This window comes from Triplophysa rosa, linkage group LG6 (assembly GCF_024868665.1).
Source record: "Triplophysa rosa linkage group LG6, Trosa_1v2, whole genome shotgun sequence".
Taxonomy (NCBI): domain Eukaryota; kingdom Metazoa; phylum Chordata; class Actinopteri; order Cypriniformes; family Nemacheilidae; genus Triplophysa; species Triplophysa rosa.
Genome location: NC_079895.1, coordinates 717,438 through 736,567, shown reverse-complemented (window position 1 = coordinate 736,567; position 19,130 = coordinate 717,438). Strand labels below are relative to the sequence as shown.

General features: G+C 40.1%; 1 protein-coding gene and 1 long non-coding RNA gene across 2 annotated transcripts in view; one reads left to right on the top strand and one right to left on the bottom strand.

Annotated features, from left to right (window-relative positions):
* tbl1x (transducin beta like 1 X-linked) overlaps positions 1-10,344 on the bottom strand; it is a 16,474-nt gene extending 6,130 nt beyond the window's left edge. The window contains exons 1-7 of the mRNA XM_057336877.1: positions 10,099-10,344; positions 2,493-2,607; positions 1,651-1,796; positions 1,129-1,333; positions 838-970; positions 524-656; positions 388-451 (exon numbers count right to left, since the gene is read on the bottom strand). Coding sequence (XP_057192860.1) covers positions 388-451; positions 524-656; positions 838-970; positions 1,129-1,333; positions 1,651-1,796; positions 2,493-2,550 — 739 coding nt within the window. The 5' untranslated portion in view covers positions 2,551-2,607; positions 10,099-10,344. The remainder of the gene's footprint in view (positions 1-387; positions 452-523; positions 657-837; positions 971-1,128; positions 1,334-1,650; positions 1,797-2,492; positions 2,608-10,098) is intronic.
* Positions 10,345-15,990: 5,646 nt separating this feature from the next.
* On the top strand, positions 15,991-18,799 carry LOC130556149 (uncharacterized). The gene is made up of 3 exons (XR_008963186.1): positions 15,991-16,154; positions 16,306-16,371; positions 16,496-18,799. It is a non-coding gene; the product is annotated as an uncharacterized LOC130556149 (long non-coding RNA).
* The last annotated feature ends 331 nt before the right edge of the window (positions 18,800-19,130 follow it).

Genomic DNA, 19,130 nt, shown 5'->3' with positions numbered 1-19,130 from the left:
CACACACACAAACAAACACACAAAAAAAACACACTCACACAAAAAACACATGCACGCACACACACAAAAAAACCACACACACACAAAAAACACACGTGCACACACAAAAAACACGCACACACACACACAAAACACACACACACACACACACACAAAACACACACACACACACACACACAACACACATACACACACTTAAAGATAAAGGAGAGAGAAACACAGGTGAAATTATACATTTATATATAAAGTCCTACATGTAATAATAAATAAATTAAGCAGAATGTTACATTTTAAAGTAAAAATAATCATTGTAAAGCTGATGTCAGCAGCCACCCCGGTCAGGCAAACAGCGCAAAACAGTATTCAAACGGTTGCTTTTTTCCCCACCATCTTTAGTCCATATTCTTGCGTATCCATCATAAGATCCGGTGGCAAGAAGACTCCCGTCACTCTGCAGACAGAAGAACACATGAGAAGAAGTGTAATGGAGATGAAATGATGACGACTATAAAGACACACTCACGTTCCAGTCTAAAGAGGTGACGTCTTTATTGCTGGGCACGTCTTGTCCTCCCTCTCTGATGCAGTGACGGAGGACCAGCTGAGTGCTGCCGCTTCCGTTCAGACTCCAGATGCGAGCCGTCGAATCTCCAGAGCTGACGCACACACATCACAAATGACTTACACACAGATGATCAACATATGAGCCATGCAACGGCTCGACCTGCAGACGGCAGCAAACACTGATATCACCTGACCTCCTCACACACGCTCAGAGATATTTAAATGCCACAATGGAGCGCTCCGACACGTGCGGTCACTGAGAGTAAAACTCACCCGGAGGCCAGCAGGTCACACACAGGGTTCCAGGCACAGATGAACACCTCGGACTCGTGACCTCGCAACACCGTCGCCCTGCTGGCAGGAATCTGAATCTCACCGTCCACCTCCATCATCTCCACGTAATGATCTCACAATTACAAACACACACACTTTACCCACAATGCAATGCAACGCTTCATTCAATAAGAAAGGGTGAGTTTGAAATGACACATTTTCTCCTCCAGTGTGTTATCGCAAGTGGAATATTATCAGCTGGTGGTTTTCTCTGCGAAATAAATGACTCACTGAGAGCATGAGTGCCGTTCTCTTCGCCGTTGAGCGAGACGTCACCGTTCTTAGCAGCGTGAGACTGTGTAGCTGTAGTGTTGGTCTGCTGATGTCGGGGGACTCGGCTTTTGACGGCCTGTTGTCTGGAATGAACGACGTCTGGTATCACAGCATCAATGAGCGACAGAGACTCAATCGGCCGACCGTCAAACACTGTGCCGTCCTACCAGATCCATCAACAACAATCAAATCAAATACAGTCAACAAGTGACATAAAATAACACATCTTCAGCCTGCGTCTGCAGGTCTGTTGTGAGAGCAAACAACTAAACAAAAGCACAGAAGTGTCTTCTGACATCGTTTGGTGCTGCTGTAAAAGACATGATTTTAAAAAAGACTTATTCAAAACTCATTTGAACTTCTTCCTCACGGCTGAGCCCTCAATGCGTTTACGAATCAAACGTTCATTCAATCAGTCAGCAAATGCATTTATATCTGTGATCCTGGAAGGAAACAGGAAATGACATCACTGCTCATCACCTCATTGATGCTGATCTCTGCCTCCACATACTGAAGTCCTTTCTGGAGAATGGAGATGAGCGCGGCCGGGGGGACCAGAGAGCCGTTGATGTTTGACTGACTGATGTGACTCTCGATGCCAAATGTGAACGCAGAGTGAGAGAAACCTGCAGCGCGCACACACACACACACACACACACACACACACACACACACACACACACACACACACACACACACATCAATGCAACCACCGCACAATGACTCAACTTGAAATGCTTATGAATTTTTCTTACGATTCTTTGCTTATCTCAAGAGCCCATAAACATCTGGTATTAACTATGACAGCTAACCAATAAAAAATACGAGCAAAACAGATAGAATCCCATCTTTAATAATGTGTGATGTGATGTGACCAATGAGTCGTTTCACACGCAGTTATCTGTCAAGCGCTCGTGTCACAGGAGATGTGTTTCAGATGTTTGTTCAGGATTCTCAATCTTTTAGACTCCAAAGCCCATATAATATATATACATAAAATATTCAAAGGCCCCCTCCCGCTCACAAAAACTCACATTTTCTACCCAAGAAAATATTTAAGAGCTTGATAATAACTGGAAAGTGCTTATTTAATATAAAAATAGACAAATAATAAGAAATATCTTGGTTTTTAGTCGATTTAAAGTGTATTTCAATGCTAATTTTGTCTCCGTTTAAATGACTAGTCATCCTGAGGCCCCCTTGGAAGTCAGCTGGGACCCCCTTGTGGGCCACGGCCTCCCTGTTGAGAACCGCTGTGTTAATATATTCACGTGTCAGGAACTGAAGCCACAGATATGATTGGAATAATTCAAGATATTTACCTGACTCCTGCAGATATCTGTACACCAGAAAGTTGACTTCATCACTAGTAATGCTCATCTTAGCTCACCTCACCTCAGAAGATGAGAAACACTCCAGCTCCGGATGAGCCCCGATCTACAGCAGACACAGAAGACATCTTACATCCGTGAAATAACACTACAATCAAACTTCTCATTTCACCTTTTACTTATAAAACAACAAGATTTTCCAGAGGCCTGAATCACATTTCAACAGCTACATCACAACATTCAGCAAGAGCAGAAAACTGAGACGTGAGTCACGTGACACAGATGCTCAACATCAACTATATAAATGTATATACTGTATATATCACGCGTGTAACACACTCCAGCAGCTTCTACATTTCAAAACGGTCAAACTTGATCAAACTCATGATTCTGTGCTTGTCTGGAGACGTCGCTCATGTTCAGAATGAGCTGTCCGTTAATAATTCTCTAGAGTGGATTCATTCATATGAGCAGACGGAACACCGATCCACATATCAGATCAGATCAGATTAAGACCGAGTCGCCAGTTACATCGAAGCTAAACATCTCCGTCCTGAGAATTCAACAACAAATCCCCCAGCAGCCCCAGCGCCTCAGGCTTCCAGCGCTCAGAGATGTTGAACATCCCACACTGACGTCATCCATTCATATCACCAGTACACATCATCACGCAAAACAAAACCATGCTCACATCAGAACTGAGTCATGAAAGTGTTCCGAATGTTAGCGCTGAGATTTCACTTCTGAACTGACGTTGTTGTGTAGTTTAAGTGAAGAGTCAATAACAATCATGTGTGATTAACGACACCATGTGAAACACCCCTCTGCACTAAAGAGTGCACTAAACAGTCAACATACTACAGAGAGAATTTAACAAACAACTGTCCTAATGAACAGCCCTCCATCAATCTGACAGCACTCCAGTGACCTTGAGCTGTACAAACGGATTATTCCGACTCATTTCACTGAATATGTGTGTTTAAACCACACAGTGCTGTCAGAACATCAGAATATAAGCACTTTCTGTTCACAGAACACAACTTAAACTGACTATTTAACGCTTCTGGGGCCCGTTTCAATAAGGAGGTTCAACCAACACAGAGTTCAAATGTGAACGGAGTTGATTTACACCGAGATGCGAAACTTTGAGTTTTTGGTTTCAGAACAGCTGATTTGAGTTAGTTCGATCACCTTGAGTTAAGCGCATGCACCACGGCTATGAAAAGCCTGACTCGGAGTATGAGTGACCTCTCTTTTAGAAACGGGCTTGAGTTACCCCACTTTCTCAGGTTTGACATACCTCACATTCTGAAACGGAAAACCCAGAGTTTCCCTCATTTCAGGGTTAATATACTCAGTGTTTTCACTAAACCTCCTTTCTGAAACGGGCCCCAGGTGAGATTAAAAATGCTTTGCAATGTAACCATAATACTAAATCTAAGTCTTCAAGCCCTGACAAACGTCTTCATGTGCGAATCATCAACCAGCTTCTCAAAACTCATCCTGAAAGCTGAATCTAGAAAACATGCATCTCAACAACATCCATCTACAGCAATCTGAAATGTAAAGTTTAGTATAAGAGTGAGTGGTTTTAAAAGGACTGTTTAAAGTCCCCGTGAACCGGAAGTTGCGATCGTTTTTACTTCCGTATTCTGACGCATTTCCGAGGGAAAAGGAATTTCAAAGGTGAAAATGAGTGGGAGTGGTTTGCGTTTTTCACTGCAAACTGATTGGATGTATAAAAACAGCTGTTGCATTTTGAAATGAAACTGGCAGCAGACTGACAGTTGAAGGGGAGGAGTTTAACGGAGGCTCCACCCAAGCCATCTAGTTTATGTCATTTCAGATGGAAAGTCATTTCAGGGCGGATGTGCATTTTCAGATTTGAATAAATTAATTTTAAAAAGAAAATGACCCACATTGATAAGCTATTTACTAGTATAAACTCTGCAATATTTCATGAAAAATAAGAATAGTCATTTTTAATGTCCCTGGGACTTTAAAGGAATTAGTACAAAGTAACATTTAAGCTACTTACAATTTAAAGCATTTTTTTGGTTTGTTTTTAGTGACATAATACTGATAAAGTTGTACTGACCAGGAGCAATCTGTTAATCCTGAAGCCCTGCTTCCACAAAACCAAGAGAATAAGAAAGAGAAGAGAAACACAGGAGAGTCCACAGAGAGCCTCATTTTCTCCTGGCTGGTCACATCCCACAGAGCAAACAAGACCTAAAGCGGCCATTTTCTCCTGAGCGTCTCCGCTCTCTTGAAATCTGTCTTTGACATGTGGGGAATCAGTAAAGCCCTGCAGTCACCACAGATCATGACACATCATCACAGACCGTCACAATCACCACGGCAACAGGAGACTCTCGTCTTCACTTCAGCGTTTACAGTCAGAATGTAACCAAAACTTCACAAGACACAAAGGCCAGTGATTTGACTACAGCTAGAAGTTCTTAAAAACTCTTCTAAAACTGGTGACGAATATCATTGTAGACATTACACCATGTTAATCAAACCCGTCTGAAACAATGTTGTAAATGCAACAATCCTGTGATGACGTCACAGTATAACACACACACAAGCTCGTGTGTCTGGTGTGTAAAGAGACACAAAACACAGCGACCAACCTGAAGCAACACTTCACGTTTTTATTTCTTCTGTATTTTTAAAAACATGTCAAGAAAAATAAATCTGTTTGTTTTCAGCTGGCCCGAGCATCAGTCATTAATATTTCATCAGAGACTAAATGTAGCTGCTGAATGTTTAAACATCACAAACACAACTGGTATATGTAACTAAAACAATACTATCATTATATTATTCATATTATGACAAGACTAAATCACAAAGTGTACATATATATTTTAAAATGGTGGGCTGTGAGATCATGAAACTCATCTATGACACAATCCACAGGAAAGCCGTTTGAACAAAAAAAGCTATAAAATCTTTGAAACATTTTAGACGTATCGGCAGACAAAACATGACAGAACCGACTATTGGTGTTAAAGAAGTGTTCATGAGGTGTGTTCTGGCTGGATTTGGTTTAAAGTAAAAGCTGAAAGCTTTGCTCGAATCCAGCAGAAAACCCCACGAATGGAACTCTCTCCTTCAATCCTATTAACCATTAACTCAGCGACTCGTAATGATTTACAACCCGCTGCAAATGTAAAGAGAATTATAACGTCTTTGTGACAAGATGTGAGTTTGTACAGCTCTCATTCTCTCTCCAAACCTCCAGATGTCTGTGTTTTCAACCATTTCACAGTCCTGTTCAGACAACGTGGATGAACGTGACCGTGACACACTTCTGAGAAACACACTGAATGTTTATGAGTTTTACTGACATCACAGCTCGATACATGACGGGTATAATGTGCTTTTAACCTGACATTAAAACAATAACTCCCTGTCACACGACCATTTCATAAAAACATATCATGAGCCCATTCCAAACACACACACAAAACCAAAGGCAGTAAATATTGATCACATTGGCCTTTAGTTAACCGAACATATGATTTATGCGCGTCGACTACAGCTGGAGTAAAAACTACAAACGGAGAAAAACATGTACACAGCGCTGTATGAAACAATACACACTCATGACTGGATCTGGATTTAGTTTTTGTGAGATGTGACAGATTTAAAGAGCTATATCAACAGAGAACACAATGAAATCAAAACCTCCAGAAAACACAACACAAGAGCGAGATTCTTCTAAAGACAATACGACTTAACAAAATATGATCTTCAGGGGTTTTATGTTCACATCCAAGCAGATCTGAGATCAGAATGTTGTTTTATACTCACTGATGTCCAAACATAATTCAGTCTGTCAACATGTACTCACCTCATGTTGTTACACACACATGTAATGGCTGGAATACACTACAAGACTTAAAGTCTGCAAGTGTATGATGTCTAGTTTAAAAAAATCTGTTCAGAAGATTTTATGAACGTTTCAGATAGAAACACACTAACTGATCAATCTGCAGACTGGCACAGACTTCCTGCAACAAGTCCAGACTGAAAATCTGAGCAAAATCTGAGCAAAAGTCTTGTAGTGTACTTTTGAGACTGTTTTCAACTGAAAACGCAAAAAATGTACGTGTCTTGGCCATTCGTTTAGACGGAAACGACGTTTTGGGGGACTGAAAACGCAAACTTTTTGAAAACGCCGCCTTTTTCGTTTCCATGTAAACAGCAAGACAGAACTTTCCGATAACGTCACGCGCATGCGTATTAAGATGCGTTCAGATTAAAAGCGACAAAGCATCATGATCCCATTCATTTCAATGGAGAGCTGGCGACTTCCAGCGACACGAGCAGTCGCAACCATTGGCGACCGGATGGGAGTGTCTAGCAACGCGACAAAATTGAGAAATCTTCAACTTCATGCAAATGATGAGCGATTTTCAGAAGCGACAGCCAATAGGAAGATGGTAGAGCTAACATGATTAGTGGACAGCCAATAGGAAGATGGTAGAGCTCAGAGCCATTGAGAGAGAGAGTTCTGCCAACGGAAGTCCAAAACGCTGGAGTGTCACGTGATTCGTGGAGCCTTCAGATAGTTCCAGGAAGTTATGTTTTGGGGGCAGTCGTGGCCTAATGGTTAGAGAGTGGGACTCATGACCAGAAGGTTGCCGGTTGGATTCCCAGGGCCGGCGGGTAACAACTGAGGTGTCCTTGAGCAAGGCACCTTACCCCTACTTGCTCCCCGGGCGCTGCAGTGATAGCTGCCCACTGCTCCGGGTGTACGTGTGTTCACCACTTCCTGTGCGTGTGGTCACTACTCTCTGGATGGGTTAAATGCAGAGGTCACATTTCGTTGCCTTGTACTTGTACATGTGCAATGACAATAAATTGAATCTAAATCTAAAATGTTTTCTCTTTAAATGCTTTACTTCTTTCATTTTTTTATTCATTAAACGGCTTTCGTCTTTAAATGGGTTAGAAGTTTACCTCGGTTGTTCTGTTTAGTAGCAGCTCCATGCTTTACTAGTAACTTCCGGGAACTATTGAGAGCCTCCGTGAACCGCCATTACTGTGAAAAAAACTGTTCCATTGGAGTCAACGGAGTTGACGCGACTCTCTCTCTCAATGGCTCTGGTAGAGCTAACGTGATTAGTGGATGTCGTCACTCAGGCAACCACTAGTGGGAACGCTATGGAGTTTAAATGGACCCAAAACTCACGCGCATGGAATCCGCGCGCGCACGCGCGATGCAAACGTGCATAATGATAACCACGCGCAGAAAGCTGCTCCGCGAGGGCGCATTTAAACTCCACGAGCGAGCAGAACAGTATCCACAAGCGGAAAAGAATCCTCGCGCGGGCGCATTTCTGCTCTGCGAGCAAAAACTCAGTCCGAGAGCAGAGGCTTTGACGAGCGCGCGCGCGATTCTCTCTATGCTCTCGCAACTGCTCAACACTTGCTCGCTCGTTGAGTTGACTTCTGAGACTTTGGAGGCGGGACAATGGCAGACTTCTCTGATCCTTTGATTGGTCACTTTTAACATGCACTCACCTACAGTCTCCGACATGTATCTTACCCGTTGTACAGACGTCTTAATTTGGCATAACACGATACTTTTTTCCGTTTTTAAACTTAACACTGGGTTACAGTGTTATGTATGCCCTTGGCTTTGGATTTACATATTTGGCATCTTGACAGGAAGTTAGAAATAAATAGTTTGGTATGTGTATTCATAATTGCTTTTGTATTGTTAATCATTTTCATGAAATTGTTATAAAATGAGAATTAATAAATGGCTACAACAGTATAACTCAAAGCACAAGTTATTATAAATTACAACATGATGTACTCTCTAAAATTTAATTTAATAATAATTTATTTGTTTTGCTTTATTTGTTTTGAAAATATTAAAACGGGCTATGCCAGTAAACAGATATTAGATTTAATGACTACAGGAGACATTTAATTATATTATTATAGTATGTTTTAAATAGGTCATACATGAATGTAAGTTTAACTGCTATATTATATAGCATATTTTTTGTTGACAGATGTAAGAAATCACAATGTCACTTGTTAAAACACTAACACAGCTAAGGCAAGGTAATACACTAATCATTCTGTAGTAAGACATGTAATCTGTAGGTGACTGCATGTTAAAAGTGACCAATCAAAGGATCGGAGAAGTCTGCCATTGTCCCGCCTCCAAAGTCTCAGAAGTCAACTCAACGAGCGAGCAAGTGTTGAGCAGTTGCGAGAGCATAGAGAGAATCGCGCGCGCGCTCGTCAAAGCCTCTGCTCTCGGACTGAGTTTTTGCTCGCGGAGCAGAAATGCGCCCGCGCGAGGATTCTTTTCCGCTTGCGGATACTGTTCTGCTCGCTCGCGGAGTTTAAATGCGCCCTCGCGGAGCAGCTTTCCGCGCGTGGTTATCATTATGCGCGTTTGCATCGCGCGTGCGCGCGCGGATTCCATGCGCGTGAGTTTAGGGTCCATTTAAACTCCATACACGTCCCGTTTCTTTACACAACAACATCGCCATCCACTGGCCTGGCGTGCATACTACAGCATTTTATCCGTTATCCTGGATCCGTGTAAATGCAGACCGTTTTAATAACGCTGTCATGTGTACGTGAAACTTTTCAAAAACGCAAAGGAAAAACTTTTCCGTTTTTTAATCGTATAAACGTGGCCTTAGTCTTTAGCAGTCACTGTTTCTGTGAAATACAAAAGGAGTGTGTGTTCATGTTTGTATATCCCGGTGGGGACCTAAACCTGAATACACGCCAACACATGGGGACTCGTGTCTCTGTGTGTGTGTGTGTTCATGTTTGTATATCCCGGTGGGGACCTAAACCTGAATACACACCAACACATGGGGACTCGTGTCACTGTGGGGACCACAATTGAGGTCCTCATGGGCAAAAAAGCTTATAAATTGTACAGAACAATATTTTTTAAAAATGCAAAAAGTGTTCTATCTTTAGGTTTAGGGGATAAAACATACAGTTTGTACAGTATAAAAAACATTACGCCTATGGACTGTCCCCACGGAGATAATAAACCAGACGTGTGTGTGCGCGCGTGTGTACAGTGTGATACAGTAACAGGCTGAGCAGTTATGTTTGAAGCTTTCTCTAAACTTGAAAGGTACAGAGCAACTATTTAACTCCTCGTGGTACTAAAGCTACGCGCGCGCACACAGACAGAAATACACGTCAGAATGATTTATCACTACAGTACGAGCGGAGTGAATGTGAGCGAGTGATAGAAGTGTGAAGAATGGAGTAGTGAACGTGATCTTCCCCTCCCCCACCCAACGCGTCCTCAAACATGTGCTGTTTCATCTCTCATCATCTATTATTATATTAAACACCACAAATCAGCGTCGTCCAAACTCAAATCACCGAAATCACTCTTTAAAGTGTCCATTCCATCAGCGAAAAGAAGACTTTTAGCGTTTAAAGGCGCGTGGGAAAGTTGCATTAACCCACATACAGTCATTTGAACGCGCGTGCCCGCCGCCAGCAGCACACATCACATTATATCGCATTATAAAACATTCGTTTCCATTACAAACACGTCACGGGTCTGTGTGAGAGCACAACTTACCTTCACAAGTGAGTCTTTGCTTCTCTTTCACTTCCAGCAGGAAATAAATCCTCAACTTTAGGGATCAAACTGCGACTTCACAGCCATTTCCACGCGACGCGACGCCACCGTGTGTGTCCGAGTTTAAATGTCGATCATGTCTGCGTTTACACAAGTTTCCTGTGAGTGTGTGTGATTCTCACAGAATACAGCCTCAGAGGAGGACACACACACACACACACACACACACACACACACTTACTCCAGCAGAGAGAGAGAGCGCGAGACGGGATGTGTTTCAACTCTAGTGAGTTGTCTGTCAAGAATACTCTGATCCTAATATCATACTTCTCGTGCTGTTTTGTATTATAAAGTGTTTTTTTAACATCATCATTTGTCAAAATTTGCAATATACTCGAAAATACATTCAAATACACTACACAGAGCACCTGCAGTATGGCTGAAGTGTACTAGATAGGGTGTATTGTGGTTTTCTGTGGCTTGGCAATGTAGTCTGTGTGGTTGTGAAATTGTTTAATGGTTTGTTTTATTTGATTTACAAACCTATGTTGAAAGCTTAGGCAAAATAGTCTGGGAGAAGCTTTTTTCCCCAGGCCATCAGGCTCCTAAACTCATTACATCATTGACCTCACTCCTTGTACTCTTAAAGGGACAGTTCGCCCAAAAATGAAAATTCTGTCATCTTCCACTCACCTTCGAGTTGTTCCAAATGTGTCTAAATGTCTTTGTTCTGATGAACACAGAGAAAGATATTTGGAAGAATGCTTATAACCAAACAGATCTCAACACCCATTGACTCCCATAGTAGGAAAAAAACAATGGTAGTCAAAAGTGCCCCAGAACTGTTTGCTGTCCTACATTCTTCAAAATATCTTCTTTTGTGTTCAACAGAACAAAGAAAATGAGAACGTATTTTTCCTACTATGGGAGTCAATGGGGGGCAAGATCTGTTTGGTTACAAGCATTCTTCCAAATATCTTTTTCTCTGTGTTCATCAGAAAAAAGACATTTATACACATTTGGAACAACTCGAAGGTGAGTAAATGATGACAGAATTTTCATTTTTGGGTGAACTGTCCCTTTAAGAACATTCAACATTCAGCATAGTGACTTTGCTACTTGCACGCAGCACTGACGGCTTTATTTTTGTTGCTGCTAAGTCACCACCTCAAGTTTCTGTCTGTTTGCAGATTCTCTTGCAAATTCCTGTTCATGTAAATATTTACAGTTTATCATAGACTATATATACCTTTAACTTGTTATTGTTTATATTTTCCTTTTGTGTTGTATTTTTATAATAATTACACTGTCTTTGGAGCTGACCTGACCTACATTTCACTGCTGGATGTATATTCTCTATATAACTGTGTATGTGACAAATAAAAATCTTGAATCTTGAAAATAGTTACAGTCATCAGAATAATAATGCTTTACTATAATGAAAAATATGTTTGTGGTTTTCATTTCCATCCTATTAAATTGTGCTCATATTTAATTAAAGAAAATACCAATTTAATTGGGTTTGCTTTTGTCTAGTTCATCTCGTGGGGAAATGATTTTAAATGAATTGCATTGCCTTTAAATGATCAAATGCTGTCTATGTAGGCAGCACACTGAGTTTGGGAAACACAGCCAGAGAAAACGGGGGAGGGGTGTGTGGGGGGTGTTGCACTTTGTGACCCACAACGGAAAAATGAGCAGCTGACCTTAAACAACATCAACAACAGAAAACCTTCAAGGCAAAACACATCCACTGTGAAATAACACACAGTACTCATCGCCACCCACTCCTTAACCGTTCCCCACAGAACACTCACATTCAGAATATCTCCGGCAAACACAGAATCTTAGTTTATGGCCGGAAATCAATTCATAACATCCTAGAAACTTTTCTAACGGTTGCTTAGCTCGTGCTACTTAATAACCACAAACTAAAGTGTTGAGAGAGGTGTTTGTGTAGCAGTCTCACACTGTGAGCAGATGAAATGAGATAAAAGTGATCTCTTTGTGTAACAGGCCTTTTATTTTTATGTAATGTTGCACCAGGTATTCATTCTTACAGTGTAATTTCATTATTCTAAAATCCTGCCCTAAAGAATTATTAAAAACCACATATGAAATGTGCTCTGGCTGAGAGTGATCAAATGACTTTTGACTCTTTTCTGCCTTGTAAAGACACGTGGTGTTATTTTCTAGTTGTTAAAGTCTCTGAACATTCTTGCAACCAGAAATGGCACAAAAAAATATAGACGGGAAGCTGTTTAATGCAGCATTTTGTTTTATTTATCTTACATTTGAACTGCAATCAATAATCAATAATATGAATATACATTAAAGTTTGGTTGTGTTTCATCATGTATAATAACAAAATCATTTCGAAATGATGATTTTCATTGCACGCGTGTCAGTGGAAAACTCGCGAGCTTGTAGTTTTTATGACGCAACGTCACCACAGACACGGCTCCCCTCCCCACCCCCGTTTTTTGCTCCTGTCTGGTCACACAGTGTCTGATGAATTCTCCTTTCGTCCTGCACAGTCACTCACATTTGAAAAGTAAATAACGCGTTGACATCATACAGTAGTACATTAGAGTGACACATTCCATTGAGAACCGTAAGTACTGATGTATCAGGGCACGTGGATATAGTGTCAGTGCCGAAAGTAAATAAAAACAATCACAACAACTTTCTTAATGATGACCTTTTCTATACAAACGATTTATAATCAAAATGAAGACATTAATTCCGATAGTGATGAAAGACTGGCGAGATTGCATTAAAACTGGATTTTTGCATTTAATTCTAGAAATAAGTTAATTAAATTAAATCAAGAAGAAATATTTCAGATTCTGCAAAAGTGTTAGTTAACTTGGGGGAGAGCTATTCTTGCGATTCAAATGGGAAATGTGCACATCATTTAGTAGGTTTATGGTAGGAGAAAAAAAAAACGCCCCTCCTCTCCTGTGAGGGTCATGTGACCTCTCGTGCTGTGGGGGAAGGGCACGTTGTCAATCATCTGCTGGAGAAGTTCTAGATCCCAGCCCAGGGGTTCATTTGACACACTTACCTGCTGATTGTGTGAGATCCACGAGAGCCAGAGAATTTGTGTCCTACAGGTCGAAAATTGCCCGCTGAACTGACTTATATGGAGAGGATTCGTGTAGTTTGGTTACACCTCATTTACCCTCCCCATCGCTACGTTTATTATCAGCACAGTATATAAACAGACCAGAATCAAAGTTGTCAAACTTTACGACCAACACTCAACCATACAGATTTTGCACTTTCATAGACACATAAGAGTGGGTACTGTCTTGAGGCCACGTGCAATCTCATCTTTACTTCTTGACGACGTCTGGGCTCGTGAATGAATCGCAAATCGTTCTTTTGTTGAACTCGGACTGAATCGTTTGAAATCACTCGACTCACGAGTCCACTGAATCATCGGCCTGACACTTCAACTCGAACGGAGCAATATCGCCCGAAAACATGATTCAGCGAAAACTGTAAAGATAAATTAATTCGTTTTTTTCGCGATCGTAACGCTGGTGCATTGAGTGAAGAAGATTAGTAATAATATTATTCACAATCACAAAAATGTGTTTGCTACATGTCCTGGACCAGATCAGGTAGCCAATCAGACACGCGCCTTGCTCCGTCGCCCAATCAGATACTGTGTGGTATTTTGGCGCAATTCTTCTGTCGCTTTTTAGAACAGAACTAGAAGCCGTACATCAGTCAAATGTACGTGATCATCTGATTTTGTGATTTCCTTCATCCTCAAAAATCATGACATTAAAGTCCCAGCGAAATTAAACGCAAGCCACGCCCACTAATTTTCTCCTTTGAAATTCCTTTTCCCTCGGAAATGCGTCAGAATACGGAAGTAAAAACGATCACAACTTCCGGTTCACGGGGACTTTAAACAGTCCTTTTAAAACCACTCACTCTTATACTAAACTTTACATTTCAGATTGCTGTAGATGGATGTTGTTGAGATGCATGTTTTCTAGATTCAGCTTTCAGGATGAGTTTTGAGAAGCTGGTTGATGATTCGCACATGAAGACGTTTGTCAGGGCTTGAAGACTTAGATTTAGTATTATGGTTACATTGCAAAGCATTTTTAATCTCACCCGAAGCATTAAATAGTCAGTTAAGTTGTGTTCTGTGGTTTAAACACACCCGTCTATTTCTAGAGACATTATTCAGTGAAATGAGTCCGAATAATCAGTTTGTACATGTATTTCTTTAGCTCAAGATCACTAGAGTGCTGTTAGATTGATGGAGGGCTGTTTAGGACAGTTGTTTGTTAAATTCTCTTTACATTTGCAGCGGGTTGTAAATCATTACGAGTCGCTGAGTTAATGGTTAATAGGATTGAAGGAGAGAGTTCCATTCGTGGGGTTTTCTGCTGGATTCGAGCAAAGCTTTCAGCTTTTACTTTAAACCAAATCCAGCCAGAACACACCTCATGAACACTTCTTTAACACCAATAGTCGGTTCTGTCATGTTTTGTCTGCCGATACGTCTAAAATGTTTCAAAGATTTTATAGCTTTTTTTGTTCAAACGGCTTTCCTGTGGATTGTGTCATAGATGAGTTTCATGATCTCACAGCCCACCATTTTAAAATATATATGTACACTTTGTGATTTAGTCTTGTCATAATATGAATAATATAATGATAGTATTGTTTTAGTTACATATACCAGTTGTGTTTGTGATGTTTAAACATTCAGCAGCTACATTTAGTCTCTGATGAAATATTAATGACTGATGCTCGGGCCAGCTGAAAACAAACAGATTTATTTTTCTTGACATGTTTTTAAAAATACAGAAGAAATAAAAACGTGAAGTGTTGCTTCAGGTTGGTCGCTGTGTTTTGTGTCTCTTTACACACCAGACACACGAGCTTGTGTGTGTGTTATACTGTGACGTCATCACAGGATTGTTGCATTTACAACATTGTTTCAGACGGGTTTGATTAACATGGTGTAATGTCTACAATGATATTCGTCACCAGTTTTAGAAGAGTTTTTAAGAACTTCTAGCTGTAGTCAAATCACTGGCCTTTGTGTCTTGTGAAGTTTTGGTTACATTCTGACTGTAAACGCTGAAGTGAAGACGAGAGTCTCCTGTTGCCGTGGTGATTGTGACGGTCTGTGATGATGTGTCATGATCTGTGGTGACTGCAGGGCTTTACTGATTCCCCACATGTCAAAGACAGATTTCAAGAGAGCGGAGACGCTCAGGAGAAAATGGCCGCTTTAGGTCTTGTTTGCTCTGTGGGATGTGACCAGCCAGGAGAAAATGAGGCTCTCTGTGGACTCTCCTGTGTTTCTCTTCTCTTTCTTATTCTCTTGGTTTTGTGGAAGCAGGGCTTCAGGATTAACAGATTGCTCCTGGTCAGTACAACTTTATCAGTATTATGTCACTAAAAACAAACCAAAAAAATGCTTTAAATTGTAAGTAGCTTAAATGTTACTTTGTACTAATTCCTTTAAAGTCCCAGGGACATTAAAAATGACTATTCTTATTTTTCATGAAATATTGCAGAGTTTATACTAGTAAATAGCTTATCAATGTGGGTCATTTTCTTTTTAAAATTAATTTATTCAAATCTGAAAATGCACATCCGCCCTGAAATGACTTTCCATCTGAAATGACATAAACTAGATGGCTTGGGTGGAGCCTCCGTTAAACTCCTCCCCTTCAACTGTCAGTCTGCTGCCAGTTTCATTTCAAAATGCAACGGCTCTTTTTACACATCCAATCAATTCGCAGGGAAAAACGCAAGCCACTCCCACTCATTTTCTTCTTTGAAATTCCTTTCCCCTCGGAAATGCGTCAGAATACGGAAGTAAAAACGATCGCAACTTCCGGTTCACGGGACTTTAAATACGCAACGAGCCCATCGTGTTTTGTGTTGTGATTAAATGTTACCTGCTGCCGAGAGCATAACACAGAGATTGAGACGATATTTAAAGCAGAATGATCAATATTACACCATCATGTCGTGATAATAATCCTCGTTGGGCCTAAATTATGCGGTTTTTGGTAAGTAATAGTAAGTGTCAATGTTTAATTTTAAAAAGTTTACTTTTTGAGTGACTGCATTAATACTTTTACATGTAGTGAATGAGATGTTGAACTTTGCCACTGTAGTGTGGACTTGTTTATGCTTAATTAAATATAGTTTCCATTACAGACAGCTGTCAGACAGGTCAAGATCTTGTGTCCTCTGTGACCTAAGGGATGGGTTTTCACTTCTCTGGTAAAATAGATATAAGACTTAAATGCTTTTATTGCATGTTTGTTTCCATTCACGTTTTTTAACTGTTCATTGGACATATTTGCCATCTCCTGGTCTTTATGTTTTAACGTGTCTTTTTCTTTAGCGTGTGTGTAAAGAGCTCTGAGAGGACACACAGATTGCATCATGCTAGATGAATACTGGCAACTGCTGGTTGCTATGGAAATCAGCACATCTTTAGCTTTTCACTCATTAGCGGGCCTCAAAAACAAACAAAACAATGAAAAAGTGAGCTTTAATCCATATGCCAAAGATTGTACAGTCTTGTTGTAAATTATTCTGTCAAAATAAATGAGAATATGCAGATCAACACACAAATATACACACATCTACAAGCGTATTTAACAGATCGCGGGTGCTGATGGGAAAATGACTTTTAATTTTCCTGACGGGCGAACAAACTGTTGATTTACATTTAGATATTTTATCATTTTTCTATATTACAAATTAACCTCCGTGTAACCAGTCGGAATTATACTGTAATATGAGTTTCCTAGGTAAAGATGTCACACAAACGCCATCTGATGTCATGTTTACCACTGGGAAGGCTTTAGGCTTTCCTGTGGCTCAGTGGTTAGAGCGTCTGCCAAATGCATAAATGTGATTAAATTCGAAGAGGGCATTCATGTGCAATTTTTACCTAGGAAACTAATATATTCCTAATCCTGAAAGGCAGCATTAAAAACGAGACTTTTATGCACAAGTCTTGCACACTGAGAGAATGCTGACATCAGGTTGAGGGGTTTCTCCTTTATCATTTAATGTGTTTTATTTCACATGTGAAAGGTACATTTACCATGCAATCAAACAGGAAAATTCGAAGTGTTTTACACAGTGTTGCAGTGATTATTATCAATGATTTATCCGTGCACACCATTATTATTTTTAAATTCGTTTGCACTTGTAATCTTTAGTCGAATACGCTGCTCCTCTCCCCCTCTCAACAACAACTCTTCACCACATGACGTCAGCAACATAAAAGAGGCCAGGCATTTTTACCCCCCCCCTCCAGGCCCAACTTACAACAAACCAATCACAAAGGGAAGGGCAAAATAAAGCCCCGCCCTACAGTGGTTCTCATTTCAGAAGCCGTTTCACTCGGATACACGTCACGATACGGAAAAGAAGTCAATCGCAACTTCCCTTTCATGGTGACTTTAAGGTGTTATTGGAAATGATCCAAGTATATTGTAATGTTTATGTTTTACCATCTTTATTTAATTATATTTGAGTTGGGGGTCTACATCATCGTTTTGCCTTATGAGTCACACTGGTTGAACTCGCTCTGCCTCCTTACACTCCCATTTCAAAGAAAGACAACATTTATTATAGATGCTAAATCTTACAGCACCAACTGTCCGGTTTCACAAACACGGCTCTAATTATAATGCTTGTTTAAGATGTGACTTGTACTGACATATCTAAAAATATATCAATGCTGTTGTTATGTCTTAGGACAAAAACAACGGGACACGAGAAGTTAACACACAGCACAGTGAAGTTTTACACACACACACAACAGGAAAGAAAAGTAAAAACACCTCACGGGATCTTTTCCAGGAAGTTGCTTTTAACTTTGATAGACATGAAGTCCGAAACTTTGTTCATGAATGTGTGGCCTACATTCTTGGCAAATGTACAATATAATAATTATGAGTGAACATTCACTCTCATGTTATATCTAACCTGTATGAGTTTCTTTCTTCAGCAAAACACAAAAGAAGATATTTTGAAGAATGCTGAGAACCCCATTAACTTCCATGTTCATTGTATAAATACAAAACAAAAAAGAAGATGGATTGGTTTGCGTCAGACTCAGGTCTGTTGTTTTACTAACACATGAAGACACACACGTGTCAGATAGCCACACTATGCCTAGTTTTACTTTTAAGTCCGATACCTTTCAAAATGTATAATGTTTTTAAAAATCTGTCATAATGAAACCATTATAATAAATAATCATTAGTTTTATGCTGCAGAAATGAAAGTTTGTGGCACACCGCCATCTAGTGGTCATTACAGATATGGACTGGATTTATCTTCGTCCTAAACACATATTTCTTGCGTATTTAACTGTGAAAAGAAGGTTTGGACACAACTGAACTTTTTTATTGTGTGTTATTATAAGATGTATATGCTGGAAACTTGTTTTTCTTTAGTATGCAGCACAAATAAAACGTTAGCATTAGAGAATAATGTATTTAATCAGCACAGTTTCTGTTGTCTACTACACAATGCATTTCAAGCTTTGAATTATAAACATTTACATCGAAAGCCTTTCCATCATACGATCATGAGTAACACGTCTAGTGTGTCTGTTTGACAGGTAATGTGTAGTTATATACAGAGTTGACTGGAAATGCCATAGAACAATGAAACACTGTTATCACACCAGTGTATGTGAATGAGCTGCTGACCACACTCTTAAAACAGCTAATACTGGAAAATCTCTTGCGATTTCACCATCTGAAGAGAAATTGTGGTTTCAGTCTGTGCAGGGAAACTCTTTTTTTATTCAACTTTGTGGTCATTCATGGCCAGAAATAGATTGTGTTTCCTTCACAAAGCTGCATTGATCAAGTGCTTCCGATGTTATTAGTTTAAAGTACTTTTTCCAAATCATAAGTCTTTTCCTACTTGGTGTTATTCGGAGAGTAAATATTTTCAAGGTGGATGGTGATAAAAAGTACAAGAACAATGAATAAGGCAGAATGGTCACA